This window comes from Ammospiza caudacuta, chromosome 2 (assembly GCF_027887145.1).
Source record: "Ammospiza caudacuta isolate bAmmCau1 chromosome 2, bAmmCau1.pri, whole genome shotgun sequence".
NCBI classification, from domain to species: Eukaryota; Metazoa; Chordata; class Aves; order Passeriformes; family Passerellidae; genus Ammospiza; species Ammospiza caudacuta.
The window spans coordinates 45,810,003-45,826,566 of NC_080594.1; the positions used below are offsets into that span (position 1 = coordinate 45,810,003).

The window sequence follows — 16,564 nt, forward strand, 5'->3', positions numbered from 1 at the left end:
GACAGGTTCTAGAAATCCTGAGCTTCAAGTATTGCCAGTTTTCTTTTTCTGAGCCCCAGATGTCAGCACCAGTCAGTCAAAATTTACCAGCTTTTTAACAGAAATGCTGTGCATACGTGCATGAAAAAGTGGACATTCTATGTGAAACTATTCAGCAGTCATAATGGGTAACATCTCTTTGCTGGTGCCCCTGATAAGCAAGCACAGTGTGTGTCTTAGGTAGCTCTGACAGGGGTTCAGCCAAGCCCCCAGCAGGAGCTCCCTGGGTTTCCTGGGGTCAGCTCTTTCACCAGCCCCACTCATGCCCTGTGAAAAGCTCTGCCAGCTGCTGCTGCTGCACACACAGGAACCTCTGGCAAAACCAATTTAGAGAACTGCCTGGTTTCACGTGCTGGCAGCAGATCCTCCATTTTATCTGGCAATTTTAAGCAACTTTTAACTGGAAAGAACATCAAGTCAGCAAGATAATGATAATATAGTGGAGTTCATAGTGGTTTGTCTTTTAACAACAGGCTTTGTGTTAGCTACAGTAACTATAAAATAAGAATTTAAAAAATCTACAATATTGATTTATAATAAATAACTGAAGGAAATGCTTCTCTCCCAGCTTTGGAAACAGAAGGGAAGGAGAAGTTGCATTAGGTGACAAGGCTGGGTACCTCCCTAGAATGAAGCAAGGCAGCTCACAGTATTTTTGTTCTGGTTTGGCCAAATACCTTTGAAGCTACCTGCAAATACCTTTTTGAAATTGATGTGCTAGCAATTCATTGTCAAAACTGCAATGACATGTACTTAAATTTGCAATCATTTCACTATAAAAACATTTATAGTTTTTATAAATATTATATATTTATATATATATAACATTTATAAATATATATAGAATATACATTTCTGTTGTATATATGTTATATATAGAAATACATTTTGTCTCACTTGTGATAAGAAAAACAGGTGACACTTATTCCCTTGCCTAAGGTAAACTTGAAAAGCAATCTGCTTGACAAGGTTTAACTTTAGATCCTGCAAAGGTTGGTGATGGCACAAAAGATAGCAGGAGAATCAGGAAATGGCACGGTCATTGGAGACAAATCCTGAGACGAGATCCCTGTACAAAAATAAAAGGGAGCTCCTGCCAGCCTTGAAAAATATCCTGCACACATTGATAAAAAGGACTTTAAAGTCATTCTTCAAAAAAATAAACTGAACTGACATATCCAGTCATTGTGATTTCTTCTTCGTGACCTTCCTCTATATCCTTATGCGCTAGATGAAACCAAACGCAGAGAACAAAAGTGCAAAGTAACAAAAGCAGAATAACAGCTTTCCCTGTTTTGTTCCAGGGTTTCTTCAGAGAAGAGACTGCTATTTAACTCCCATGTCACTGAAGTCATATTCAGGCAAGCATGTGAAAACCAAGATATTTGATTTTTATACAGGACATCACACTGTCATTTTGTGTAATTCTTGGTTCCCCAAAACTGGCTATTCACACGCCCTCTTATTTTACCTCATGTATGGCACATGGCTCTCAGTCTGCAAAAACAGTGGCAGCTCTGAGCAGGAACGTAGACAGGAGGTAGGACAGCACAGACAGCAAGGCCACAGCATTTTAAGGATGGCTGCACCCTGGTAAGGTTCTCCAGTCTTTGCCCATCCGTGGCTGTGGGTGGCACTTCTGCCTCTCCAACCTGCCAGGGCTCAACCCTGACATTGAAACTAAAGGTATTTACATACAGTGATTCTGCCTGCAGGAAAATATTGTCAAGTGCATGCACACTGCCCAGGAAAGGCTTACTGTGTGTGCTGTGACTGGTGAGGAGACTGGAGAAAGAGCAAGGAACAGCCATACTGATCTACTTCTCATCCTCCTTTGCTTGCCAGTGTGGGAACAACACAGGTACAGGATCAGTCCTCAGATGTATGCTGAAGTATAGCATGAGGTTCCTCTGTGGTGCAAACAAGTTTATTTCTGGAGTGATGCTTGTTTCTATGTTGTCACATGGCCAAGAGAATTCCTCATTTCTTGAAGTCTGTTGGGAGGCAAGGCTGTAGGTATGGAGATCAAGCTTTGCCATGCAGGTCCCAGAACAGACTGAAGACACCCTAACATTACTCAAGGGTTCTGCAAAGATGTGGTTGTCACTGCAGCCACTTCTCAGCGGCACGACTCAAGACACCCAGAGTATGCTGTAAACAGGGCGTGTGCGCTGGCAGAGAACTGACCCTGGAGGTTCAAACGTTTGCACAGGCTAATTATGTAACAGCAGACCACACACATACTAGGAGCAGCCAGATCACTGCTACATATGATGCTAGACTTTTGTATTTTGCTTAAAAGAAGAGTTTAATTTTCCAGGATCCTATAAGTATCAGGAACTGGTGAGAAATGCATATCATGTCAATAAGCTCTCCTGGGTGATAAGTATTAATTCCAAACAAAAATAAAGTCAAGCCTATTCAGGTGCAGAACAGTCTTCTTCAATTAGGAGGATGAAAAAAAAAATCCCTTTCGCCTTCTCACAATTTCAAAGACATCTTACTAGAGTAGCTGTGATACATGCATACCTGGGGGTTTGGGAACCCCAGGTCACACCATATGGCCAGCGACTAAGCAAACCAGCATCCCCCTGTGCAATCTGCCAAACATTCAGAAACATAACAAAGCAATGTGAATGTGGCTGACAGAGCAAGGGAACAGACTAACAACCTGATCTATAAAGCGAAACAGCACCGTAACTTTGGAGTTTCTATCAATTTCAAAGCAGAAAATTCCCTGTAGGCTTCTGCAAGGAGGTCTTAAACCCTTTTACTGACATCTGGATGTGTGAGTGAAATCACTTCTATCAGTGATTATCCCTGCTGTGGAATCATGATTAAGAAGCTGTGTTGGTCCATCTCCACAAAGAATGCCAAGGCATTATCACCACCTACTTGCTGTTCTCACTCAGCATTACTGCCACCGGTTTGCTAAGGCAAAGGATTTATCTTTCAAGAAAACTGGCTGAAAAATTAAGGGCAGAACAGTACATAAAGGGTTTCTAGATCCCACAGTACATCTGGTGATCAACATTGTGTGTATCTATTTTTATTCCTTCTCTCAAGCCAGTCTGGGTCTCTGCTTCATCCTCAATCCACTTTTTCTGAGTCACATCAGATTAGAAATACATTCAACTATGAGAAAAATCTTTTGCAACTGATCCAAAAAGAAACAATAACAGAAAACCCCGCATATCACATTTGGAGCCTCTTTAAAAAACAAACAGAAACAATGCAAGACACTGAAAAATATGGACAAGTTTCCTTACAGTCTTGTTTAGAAATGTACTGCAGCTGAAGTCACTTGTAGGATATCCTGTGTGTGACACATAAGGTAGTCAGTATAGGAGAAAAAGAAACTGGACATTTGAATACAAGGCTTTGTTCTGCATTTTTGCTACACAATCTGTAACTACATCAGTTACCCTCCATCTCTATCAGTGCAAAGGATTTGTTGGGTTTGTCTCAGTGTATGGACACTAACCAAACATCCTACCTTTGATACTGTACACAAGCCCCTCACTACACGAAAGAAAATGAGGGGCTGAGGTACGTCCAAAGAGAAACAAAACTCAGGAAGGGTCTGGAGCACAAACCTGACAAAGAGTGACCAAGGGAACTGGGGATGTTCTGCCAGGAGAAAAGGAGGCTCAGGGGGACCTTATCACTCTCTGCAACTCCCTGAAAGGAGGGTGCAGCCAGGTGGGGCTTGATCTCCCAAGTAACAAGCAATAGGACAAGAGCAAGTGTCATTAAGCAACACCAAGTGAAATTATGATTGCATATTAAGAAAGATTTCTTCATTGTAGGGGCTGTCAAACACTGGGACAGGCTACCCAGGGAAACGTTTGAGTCACTACATCTAGAGGTACTTAAAAGATGTGTAGATGTGACACTAAGGGATATAGTTTAGTGGTAGACTCAATCTTAGGGTCTTTTTCAAAGTAAACATTTCTGTGAGTCTTTGATTGTATTACAAACTCATCACTGAATTCCTATGCATTTTATCTTGTATTAATTCATGTGTGAACTGTGTGTCAGGCCTTGCCACAAGAAGTGCTGATGGAAGTTTTGTCATTGATTTTAGTGCAACAAAAGTCAAGATGGCTATTTTTCAAGTTTTTCATGGACCTAAGTGCTTAATAAGTAGTTTTACAGAGTCTCAACATCATCAAGTCCCAAGGCACAGCAAGGCCAGAACACATGGGCATGAAGTTTGAACAGACAGTAAAAGTGTGTCCTCCTCCACCATCTCCAAATACACAGAGCTCTAATTAACAAAGCAGAAACATGGGATGTTGGCCTTCACAGCGTGGGATACAGATCAAAACAGAAACATGAAACTGAAGATTACTCAAGTACAATAGGAAGCTCAAGATCATGGAGCATTTATTCACTACCAAAAATATTAGAGCCAAACCCAAACTCCCAAGAGAAAGTATCTCCAGTTTCACACAAAACAGCACACTTCCTTAGCTTTGTAAACAGGAGACTGATTTGAAACAAACTGCCAAACTCTATGCAATCCAGTATTTCAGCTAAGAGAACATCCACAGAAGCAATTATAAAAAATTATAAAAGTGCTCTTTTTTATCCAAAATGTGGTGTAATGTAATCAACCTCACAGATACAATTTCAGGAATTTTGGAGGCAATTCTTCAATACAGCTTGAATCAACTGACTAAAAGATTACTACTAAATTTCCCTGCATTAGTGGGCAAAGTCTTACTACAGAGAATGCCAACAGAGAGCCTTCATGCTATTTCTTAGGACTCCTTTAGTGTTCTGATGTCAAATCCCTGCAGGTGCACAGAAGCCAGAGCAAGCCAGGGCAGCCCTTCTTTGGGGCTGGGATCATGCTAAAAACTTTTGAGAATTAAAATCATTGAGCTGGACTCAATGATCATTCTTGGTCCCTTCCAACTAAACGTATTCTGTGATAGGCGAATATCTATTTTGCTATATTAGAAGATATTCTAAAGATGAAAATTATATTTATTCTGCAAATGCAGAGCTGGCAGAAGTGCTCACCAAGCTACATTCCACCATTTGCCAATAGTCCTAGCAAATCTGGAAGGTCCAGTTAACTGGAGGTCAGCAAATGTGACACCCATAAGGGCAATGTCATAGCACAGCTAGTCCACAGAGTGTCATCACACAGAACATGCGTGACAACCAGGGTATCAGGCCCAGCAGCACGGCTGTAGGAAAGGCAGGTCCTGACTGACCAGCCTGTTCTCCTTCTGTGACCAGGTGACCCACTCAGTGGATGAGGGAAAGGCTCTGGATGTTGTCTGCCGGGACTTTAGGTAATGGGTTTATCTTGACTGGACGCCAAGTGCCCATCAAGTCTCTCTATCACTCCCTTCTCAGCGGGACAAGGGAGGGAAAGTAATATAGTAAGATGGAAAACAACTTGTAGCTTGATATAAGGCACTTCACTAAACCAAAAAAAAAAAAAAAAAAACCAACAAAAATTTGGTGTGTATAAACAAAGAGAAAAAAAGTTTATTCTCTACTTTCCATCAGGGGGTGATATCCAGCTACTTCCCAGGAAGAAAAGTTGCAGCTCATGTAGTGATTGCTCTGGAAGGCAAACACTGAAAAATAACAAATATCCCCCATTCGTCCTCCCTCCTTTAGCTTTTATATCTGAGCTGATGTCATATGGTATGGAATACCCCTATTGGTTAATTTGGACCTGAATTTGTGTCCCATCCCAGGGCGTTTCCTACTCCCAGCCCCTTGAGAGGGGCAGAATATCAGAGATGGCCCTGATGCTGTGCCAGCACTGCTCAGCAGTAGCCACAACACTGCTGTGTCATCCACACCTTTCTAAGTACCAGTACAAACCACAGCACTGTGAGGGCTGATGTGGGAAAATTAACGCCGTCTCAGCCAGTCCCAAGGCACTTTAGTAAAGCTTCTGACACCACATCCCACAGAATTATCCTGCAGAAAACAGATGCTCATGGCTAGGAGAGATGCATTGTTTCCTGCATAGAAGACTGCCCTATTATCCAGGTCCCGAGAGTGGTGCTGAATGGAGTTACATCCAGCTGGTGGCTGCTCACAAGTCAGTTCAACAGAGTTCAGTCCTGCTGAGTATCTTTATTGATGCCCTGGATGAGAGGAGCGAGTGCACCCTCAGCAAGCCTGCAGATAAAAGCAAGTTGGGCAGGAGTGTTGGTTTGCTGCAGGGTAGGATGGCTCTGCAGAGGGATCTGGACAGGCTGGATCTACGGCCCAAGGCCAATTGTAAGAGTGCTGAGTAAACAGCTGGGCTTGATGGTCTTGGAGGTCTTTTGCGACCTAAACAATTCTATGATTCCTAATTTTGCAAATACTTGGTACACTCGGTTCATAAAAAAATACACAATTATTTTTACTCACCTCATTTACATATAAGGTATTCCAGCTTTCCTATTACTGTCCTGTGTGACTTGAATCCCTTGACTTTAGCAGAATTATGAAGATGGTCAAAGTTAAGCACATGATGAACATTATTGCACCAATGATCTCCTGTGAATTTTTTATTTATGCTGACTCCTAGATGATTTATGAAACACAACATCTCTGTGGCAAAACAGTGGAAAAGAACTCCCAACATTATTTTAGATTTTCAGCACTGTTCAGTTTCTACAAATCAGAGCAATACAACTATTAAGTGTTCTCTTCCAGCCCTTTAAGAATTAGCTGGCCTAATTCTGTTTCACAGTAATATTTAAAAAAGCCCCAAATGAAAACCAAGAAGTTTCGAGAGACTGAAGAATTTATAGTGACTTACACTATGATATACAACTGCCTGATAAAGCATATTTCAAGTTCCTTTAGAGAATTCCTCTATGCTGCTTGCTGCTGACTCAGGGTTGGAATTCTCATGCAATATGCTTTGATATTTCAGTCCAAACTGTTAATTATACAGATAAGAGACATCATCAAAGTCAGATAATTGTAGACCTAAGTGCATTACTGCAGGGACATTAGTAACGCCTTTTTTTCCAAACTGATGAAGCCTGAAATACATATTTCTATAAAAAAATCTAGAAAACAAGGAAATAAAGCCTGTAAAAACCAACTTATTTTGCCCATTTTACAGCTGACAAGATTTTATGTTACCAGAGTTCTCTAAAAAAATGTATACAATCCTATTATAAAATAACTCAGTAAGTGCATTCCAAAAGTGACGTTCTAGACCACTAGTGATACCAGAGACACTTCATAAACTCATAGAAACATACAATCACAGAATCATGGAATGGCTTGGGTTGAAAGGAACCTTGAGGGTCATCCATTTCCAATCCCCCTGCCATGAGCAAGGACACTTTGCACTAGACCAGCTTGATGAAACCCCTTGAACACACCTCTCTGGGCAACCACATCTGGCCCCACCACATCCACAGTAAAGAATTTCTCCTAATACCACAGAATCATAAGATGGCTTGGGTTGGAGGGGACCTTAAAGCATCTAATCTAAACCTATCCTCTTTAAAAAACCAACCAAACAACAAAAAACAACACAATCTTCTCCCCGGACAGACACTTAACATTTGTTTGGTGAGAGAATACCGCCCAAATTACGATACACTTTTCCCTGTGATTAGGCATCAGCCAATATAGGGAAGAAGAGTTAATGGCATGCATCCATGTGGACTGGGCCTTAAAGAGCCAAAAGCTGTGGGCAGTTATCCAGAACTGTAAAGTACAGTTTTTTCTTTGTATTTTGGTGGTACACAAGCAAAGCAAAGTTTGAAAATTCCAGGGTTTTTTTGATTCATAATGAAAACCACAAGAGCGTGGAATCTTATCATGAGTCATCTGATGTTATGGTTTCAAATCCACATCAGAAGATACTGATTCCATGGCTTTCAGTTGTTTATACACTGAAATGACCTGACACTATGCTGTCTGTTCTGTTCTGTCTTCTCTTTGAACTCTGGAGTTTGAAGTTTAAAGTATGTATGGTGACGCTTCGTCTGAAGATACAGACTAGGCATACTTCCCTATACTAAACAGACGTTCATTCAATAACTGATAAGAAAAAGCATGTGATGTTTCAGTTAGACATTATATAGTAAATAATATTATTTAGCACTTTTTATGTTCTACTTTTCATCTCCGAGGACACATCAACAACCAAAACAGGAGAAACAAAATACCAGACTTCTTGTAATTAGGTAGTATTACCTGCACACTGCAAACTGGGAAACTGAGTCAAAATAGCACAATGGAAGCATCTGGAAGACCTCTGTGTTATTCTGATGAACTTCAAAGTACTTAGCTTAATAGCATTAATAAACACTCTAAGTGAATACCAGTACTTGTGCTATAAATGTCGCTGGCATCTCCAGGACATTTTAAAAAATTGATTAGTGCTATACTGGACTGCTGAGTCATCAATGACTGTCCTTCAACTAGGACAAGAGGATGTCTGGTAAGCAAGTTATTTATATTCTTAATATCTTCAGCAGAAAGTACTGTCTGGTTAGGTTTGGTAGTCATTAAACAGCAGTTTTTGTATGAGCTGCCCTCCTCCATAGATTTCTTATCAGATCAACTTCAGTCTTAAGTAAGAGCAATTACAAATAGGCCAACTTCTTTTAGTCTGAAAGAAGAAAGGTAATACTGAATCATGCACACTACAAAGGTTTGTTTTGGCCAGAAGCAAGACCAAGCCTTCATATTAAACTCTGTGTTATACAGTACCACTGGACCTGGAACTCAAAGGGTTGCTTTTTTTTAAAATAAAATGTGCAGGTGGTCTTGAACTTCCTAAGATATTTTTTGAAGCTCAATAGGCCTCATTTCCTCTTCTCTTTTAATTTCAAAATCTAATAATCATGATCGTTAATCCAGAGGACAATATTAAACTACATTTACCCCAATATACTGCATGCTCTCAGATCCATTCTGTATTGTCATATCTGCAAATATTTACAAAGCAAAAAATACTGTCTGACTCAGCAACACAACTCACATGTCTTTCATGCTGTTCCATATAATTGCTTCAGACCAAAACAACACAAAAACACCACTGTGAATTACAAAAGACAGAAATACTATTAGTGGCCTACAGCCAACTGTGGTCTAAGCATTTGCTTGTGAGCCCGTCACATGCATGCAACATTTGGAATACTGCTCAAAACCTCCGGCTGTACAAATATTATGGACCTTCAGTCAAGCAACTCAAGCAACAGTTTCATTTGAGTAAAATCAGGGAGATCAGCAGCTGATCTGCTTTAAACATTGCAACACCACACCAGAACAAACCATCCTTTGCAGAGAAAATTCCCAAGATAGGGAGAGAAGAGACCAAGGAAGCAGCATGCTAGGGGTCTGCACTTCAATGAAGTCTGTGACCGCTTCAGAATGTCCGTAACATGCACTCAGGAATTGCAGCAGCGTCTGACTTTGGCATGGGCACATCCACTGCAGACTGCAAGGCCCACATGTCCCAGCAAAGATGAAAAGTAGGATGTAATTACACATATATCTGCCACCTTCCAACAGCCCCAGTCTTAGTCCACCTGGTACCCACAAAGATCAATCACTACAAGTTGCCTCCAGTAATTTTAAAGGTGCAAAGCTTAATCAAATTGTTAAATTATCACAACTAGAAAGACAGCAATTAACTAATAATTTCAAAGGCTTGTTCTCTTCATCACTCCAAGAAGCAATTTCACCACTGGAAGTCTTCTGAGGAGTAAAACACCCATCACACTTCCATTAATATGAAAATTTTTATTTATATTAGGGGTTAGTGATTTTTTCATTGACTATACAGAGACGATCAGAGTAATACACATTTTGATGTTCTAAGTATGTAAGTTTTCAAAGAAAAAGCTTGTTTTGAGCTGGATGCAAGCTTGCTTAGACATATTCAGAGATGGTCTCAGTTCTACAAAGATGGCAGGCTAAAAAGTCATGAAGCTTGATAAAACACAGAAAAATTTTAAAGAATGAAACAAATAACAAAAATGTACTTTTATTGCAAAAACATACTTTTCTTTTCTTTAATGAGATTAAATTTGACTACTGTATATCAGAAAGAACTGCAATTCTATCCTGCTTCCTGACTCAACATTTGCATTATAAGAAAAAATATCCTCCACCTTCTCTAAGTCCTCTTTCAGGGACTAGGAAAGGAATAAAAAATATTATTAATACAATATGGCTCCAAACTTTAAACAAAAACATCTTCCTAAATCAACTGTATACCCATTACATGCATTGTATACATGCTGGAAAATAAACAATGGCAAATACTGTCTTGGAAATGGCTCAAGGGCCTGGTTTTTTGAAAAGAGTTTATAAAATATATAACTGCTGTCAACTGGAAGATGTTAACTTCAAGACTGATGTTAACTCTGTTCATTCACAAGGAGAACATCCTGCATTCCGTCGTCGAAGGTGGTGCACGGCAATGTGCAAAAGCAAGCTCTCCCACGTGAGGCTGGAACATTCCAGGCTGCTCCCTGGCCAAAGGCCCATCACTCTTCCCAAACTGAAAGTCCAGTGCTGCAATTCACCTCTAGAGTGAATTTCACTATTTCTCTATGCAGTCTCGCCGTTCGCTCCCCGTGGGGCCACGGCACACGTTCACGGGAGGCACCTGCGTCCCGCACTGCCGCTCTGCAGACCCTGGCAGCACCTCGGCTGTCCAGGACATCCCCTGCCGGCAGCTCCCGGAGGGAACCGCAGGGGAGCTGAGGCTGAAAACACCCTTCCCACGCTGTCCGAGACCCGCTGCCGCCCTGAGGGGCGCGCACCATCCCCGGCCAGCACGGGGATGAGGTCAGTCGTGGTGGGGCAGTGCCCAGGGAAGCACCAAGCCCTGGGCTCAGACCCTCCGGCAAGGAAATCCCCTAACCCGGCGAGCAGCACGCCGACAGCTCTCAAAGCAGTCGAAGGCGGCGAGGCCGTGGCAGGGCTGGGAAATGATCCCGTTCCCGCCAGGGAGCCCTGGGGCGACGGCAGCGCCCCCGACACACCACCCCTGAGAGCCCCCGCAGCGGCGCCGGTGCGGCCGGAGCCGCCACGAAGCGGCCACTCGCCCCGCTCTGCCCCGCCGCCGGCGCATCACAGGCACACGGGCCATGGGGTGCCGAGGGACGCCCGGCGGGGCCCGCCTGGGCAGCCAGGACCGAGCACTCCGCGTTGTCTGCCCCCCCGGAAGCCCGGACGGCACGCTGGGGATGCCGCCGACTCCCCGGACACCTCCTCGAAGTCGAGAAGTTTGGGACGGCCCGGAGGTGCAGCCGCCGGGCAGAGTCGCTCCCTCATCCCACACACCTCCCTACTGCCACCTGGCCACACGCTCCCGGACCGGCCGCCGGGACCGGAGCCCGGGGACCGACCCCACGACCTGGCTGAGCCCCCCGGGACGGGACCCCCCCGGACCGACCCCAGTCGCCCTCTGGGCAAGCGGCCCTCGCTGCTGGGACGGGGCAGCGGCAGCCCCGAGGCGCGCTTAAGGGCTATCCCCGCAAAAGCAGTCCTTGGGAATAAATAAAGCAGCAGGACACCTACCATCTCGCCTGATGTTGGAAGCCCGCAGGGCTTTTATAGATCCGCTCTGGGCAGGGGCGGTGGTGCCCTGACGGCTGCAGAAGTTCGCACAGACGACGGCGTAGAGCAGGAGGAGGATGAGCAGTTGCATTGGGACCAGTTGCGAGCGGGACCGTGTCTCTGCGAAGAAACGGGCTCTCCTCTCCCGCCGAGGGTGCTTCCCTCGCTCGTGTTCTCTTCCCCCTTACCGGACTTTTTGATTATTGCGGGTTGCTTGCGTGTTTGGGGGAGTTGTATGCGGGGGGCAAAAAAGGCACAATCCCCGTAAAAAAAGCTCAAAACCCCGGAGCACGCGAGGCAGCGGTCACCGCCGCCGCGCTACTCTCCGAGCTGCCTCAAAACTTCCTGCATGCTGAACTCTCGGCTGCCCTTCTGGGCCGGCCAAACTCGCCAGAGGTGCGCAGCGCCCGGGCCGGGACCGCCGCCCACTCCCCTCGCCCAGCACGGCCGTGCCCCGGGAGCAGGCGGGGGCTGCCGCAGCCACGCTCCCCCGCGGCCGCCGCCGGGCTGCACCGCGCCTCGCACCGCCCCCGGGAGCCGCCGGAGCCGGGGTCTGCAGCGCCGGGAGCGCCCGCTCTGCGCGCCGGGGGAGGAAAGGGGGCCCGCGGGAAGGGGGCGGGAGCGGTGCCCGGGCCCTCCCTGAGCTGCCGGCCGCGCCGTCCCCACTCCGGGCAGAGTGGCAGGAGGGATGGTGCGGGGAGGGGGCTGTCCCCGGTGCGGAGTGAACGCTCCCGGCGACTGGATAGGACGGGAACTGTGTGCCAAGGGCTCTCCGCCAGCACAGGGGCCGCGCACCCGGCGGTCCCGTCACCCTCGGGCCCGCGGTGGCCGCGTAAAAGTCATCGCTGGGCCGAATGCCTCAAATCTCCGAGCTGTGCCAGGGCGGGTGGGAAGACTTAGTGGGACAACTGGGGAATAATCCGCAGTTGTCCCTGGGAGAAATATATGGGATTCTCCTGTCATGCCAAGCACTGTCCAAAGCTTTTCATAAAAAGTTACTTCTTACTAATTTAGACCCTCATTAAATTGGTTCTGGCATTAAAATATTGTATTACTGCCGGGAAGAATTTAGGTCTAAACCAAAGGTATGTGAGGGTTGTAATCAGATTGCTATTTAATATTCTTCTTCTTTCCATTAGTTGCAATGAAAATAATCAAAAGGAAGATGCAAAAAACCCCAAAATAAAAAAGAACCCGCTCAGGTTTTAACAGTTCTCTAATAAATTTTTCCCTACTCAGTTTATTTCTTACAACACTTTATGGAGTCTTAGCCAGTCTAACAGACGGTTATATGCTGCCAGATCTTTAACAACATGAAACATACGTCATTAGCAGAAGAATGTCAATATGGTGCTGTATCAGGAGTCTTGGACGAGTCCTGCTACACTGTGAGTTCTGCCTCTGGCTGTGTGAAGCATTTTCTCCAAGAGCATGCTAGGATGACAATGGGACTGAAACATCTTGTATGTCTTAGGAAACCAGTAGGGTGCAATTCTGTTATGCATAATTCATGCTTCTTTATCCCTTTCATGTTCCCCAAAACTGACAGCGAACCTAATCCTGCTCCCATGTGGTAGATAATGGAAAGACTCCAACAGTGCTTCATTTGTGAGCAGATGTGACTATATTTTAGGTGCCCATTTCAGGGGGGAACTAGTGAACAGAGGGAAGGTGGCCAATTCAATCATCCTAATAGAAACAGAATGTCAAATAGAGGACACAGAATGAATGAGTATGGGGGAGCCTGGGAGATGTTCTCTCTTCATCCAGTCAATGGGTCTGCCTCTCCAGTTACCTTACAAGGTAAATGCCAGAAAATGCCAATAGAATCCCTGCTCCCCAGCTCTCTTCTGACATTTACCACAACTTGTCTTGCCTTTCTTAGTGCCTTCAGGCTCTCCTTCTCTTTTAGATTCGGGATGCTGGAATCTGTAATTGGTTCTCTTTGGGGAAGTGGCCATTTTAATGTGGAAGAGAAAGAACGACAGATTACCTTCCAGCCAAAAGTCAGACAAAAGATGTTTCGACAGTATCTGAGCAATTGCTCAATTCAGTCAAGAAATGGCAGTATTTCCCAGGTTGTTTCTCTTTCTGTATTGAAATTCATCCATATAAATTTGCTTATATAAAATTCATATGTCTTCCCAAGACCTGGGTATAGAGACAGTCTCTCTGGCCCCATGCCTTGCTGTCTGCAAAGGTCCAACTTTAACAGAAGAGTAAAAGAGACTTTTGTCTTTAACAGTCCACAGCTGTTTGGCTGACATGCTCCCTGGCTTGATAGAGACTGTAAGTTGAAACTTCCTCAAGCTGACCAGGGCATAGAAGTGAGCTTTCCTCAGCACTTTTTTTCTTTTTCATTTTTAAGAGTACATACTGTTTTGGTACATAAGATGAAATTCCTGTTTATGTAGCAGAGATACCTGGTTGCTTAGAGACTTCTCAAGCAAACAGCATGAGGCCTTATCAACTAGACAATGATGGATACAGGCAAGTGGATTCCACCACCTGTGGCTTTGATACCTGCTAAGAGGAGCCCTCTGTAACTAATATCATATGCTCACTGTACACTTCTGTTTCTCCCTGTACAAAGCATGGGATAGTGCCACTCTGTTCTTAAAGCAAAAAATATTTCTCTAGTAGACAAGTCTCTTTCTCAGATCAGAAAACAGGGAATAACATTGTGGGGTCCAAAACAGAGGCCTAGCTCTATGAATTATCAAATATTTATTTTAGCCCTAGTATCAAAAAACCTCCAGATTTTCCAATTTGATGTACAGGTGGACAGAAAGATTTTGGGACAGAGAAGCAAAATGCTTCTAACAGTCTACCAAAGCAAACATGCATTGGTAGACTGTTAAAGGCCTGCATTCCTATGACTGTTGCTACAGCTTCTACAGTTCACTTTCAAAACCACTAGACTAAATAAAAGACAGAAAAATATCTTTATAATAAGGTGTCATAGAACCCTCATCAAAGAGAGAGAAGTTTGGATTCTACTCAGACAGTTTTATAAGCATATCACTGTGTCTGCTTTCTGGCAAAAATTGTAGCACATTGGCTAATCTGCACTCTAAGTGCTTGGAATAATTTAAAGCATCAGGCGGCTTCTATAGGAAGACCTATACCAAGTCATGGTTGCTGCATAAAAGGACATGCTGATGTATAAGTGTGAAACCTAAGTAATTATAGATTTGTCAGCTCAATTGGAATCCTAATAAAAAAGTCTTCACAAAAAAGTTAATTAATAGAAATTAAAAACAAAATAATATAATTGTGTTCTATCAACCTGGAAAATCTTATCATGCCAACTTGGAAATCTGGATGACTAGCAGAATAGCATCCAATTATGGCTTTCATAACATACCAATTGGTACTGCATGATTTGAATCATATGAAATGAAAGCCATGCATACTAAGTGTTTTCAAAACTTCTTAAATGACAGGCTTAAAAATGTTTATGAAAAAGGGGAAAATTATTAAATGGATTCTCTTTAAGAGAGTGCCACTTAGCCTAATTTTTTTCTTCTGCACTGGTTTACACTTGTAGGCACACAGTCTGTGGTGATTGGGAGTGGGGCTGCAGCCAAGCCTCTTCCCCAGTGGGCTACAGCTGTGAAAAGCAGGTGAGCAGCACCGGAGGTAATGGGACAGGGAGTGCCCAGGTGCACTGACCAGTCAGGGAAGGGAACAGAGGGCACACAGGTGCAATGCATGAACAGGGGTATAAAAGGTTGGGCTGAAGAGCCATAAAGCCTAGACCACAAAGTTTTTTGGAGTAGTGTGCTGTTACTCTGTATGGGCAGGTGCTTTCTGAAATTGTGTGGTGCTGCTCTGTGTACAGTGGCTGTCTCCACTGTGACATATGCTGTGACATGCATTTCCAACAACGACCTGTGAAAATTGCAGCTATTACTGATGACTATTGAAGATGACAAAAACTTTGGGGGAGTAACAATGGGATGGTTTATAGTGTTGGTGATTTATTGAGGCAGATGTGTAGTTACTGGATATAAGTGTAAAGCTGAGCCCTGGCCCAGTTTATGCATCAAAATAGCCACTGGCAGCACTTCCCAGTGCCTGTGGCATCTACCTTACCTTGTTTTAGTCCCCTGAAAGTGCCTGGTGTTAGCCAGTTGCAAGTTTCTCATTGTTCATGGAGAGAATTGGGTTCCCATCAGAGGACCCTCTAGCCCAGAGGTTTTAGGCAGTCATGCTGGGGTGGTTTGGCAGGTCCAGTTTCTTTCCACTGACTATGAAGAGAGTACAGGGGAAAAGTACATTCATAGTTATAGGATAGAGTGTTTAATTCTAGAAAGCACTGATGCAGAAAATAATGATGGGGGTAGATTATCAAGAAAGTAAATGGGCTGTAGCCATCTCTGTTATCATTTTTGACTGGGAGATGCTCCAGAGTAATACAGTTTGTCTGTGGAGCTCAAATGCACTGTTTTTCCAGAACATTTGAGCTATGTTGATTAAGTAGCAAAATCCAAGATATCTGTGAGTTTTCTCTGGGATCCTTGAATATTTATTTTAAAAAGAGAATATCAGTTAAAGTAGGGGCATTATGCCTTTTTCTGTTATTATTAGACTGTTGCCTGAAGTTCCTATGAATAAAGTCTTAGAAAGGATCATAATAAAGTGAGAAACACTGAGAGGAAAACCACAGGGTTAGCTGGAGGTTGAGAAATATGCCACTCAGGGAAAAGCTTAAAAAATCGCAAGCCATTTAGCTTGTCAAGGAGAAAATCAGAGGGGTCACAGCTACCTCCCGGAGGTAGGATATTGATCCTAGAAGGCTGTTTTGTCTGGTGGACAATGACATATCAAGGTGAAAGCTGGAGACAGACAAATTAAGGTTAGAAGTAAAAGGCACATTTTTCTCTGTGGAAAGCTATGGAGGTATCAAAGTTCTTCACCACTGAAAATCTGAAACGCAAGATTTGATGTTTTC

The 16,564-nt window shown here is 43.8% G+C and overlaps 1 protein-coding gene across 4 annotated transcripts in view; it reads right to left on the minus strand.

Moving 5' to 3' along the window:
* Positions 1 to 12,023, minus strand: part of PDGFD (platelet derived growth factor D) — a 137,724-nt gene extending 125,701 nt beyond the window's left edge. For all 4 annotated transcript variants that reach the window (XM_058824888.1, XM_058824885.1, XM_058824886.1 and 1 more), the window contains exon 1: positions 11,569 to 12,023. In XM_058824888.1, coding sequence (XP_058680871.1) covers positions 11,569 to 11,698 — 130 coding nt within the window. In that variant the 5' untranslated portion in view covers positions 11,699 to 12,023. The remainder of the gene's footprint in view (positions 1 to 11,568) is intronic.
* Between the last annotated feature and the right edge of the window lie 4,541 nt (positions 12,024 to 16,564).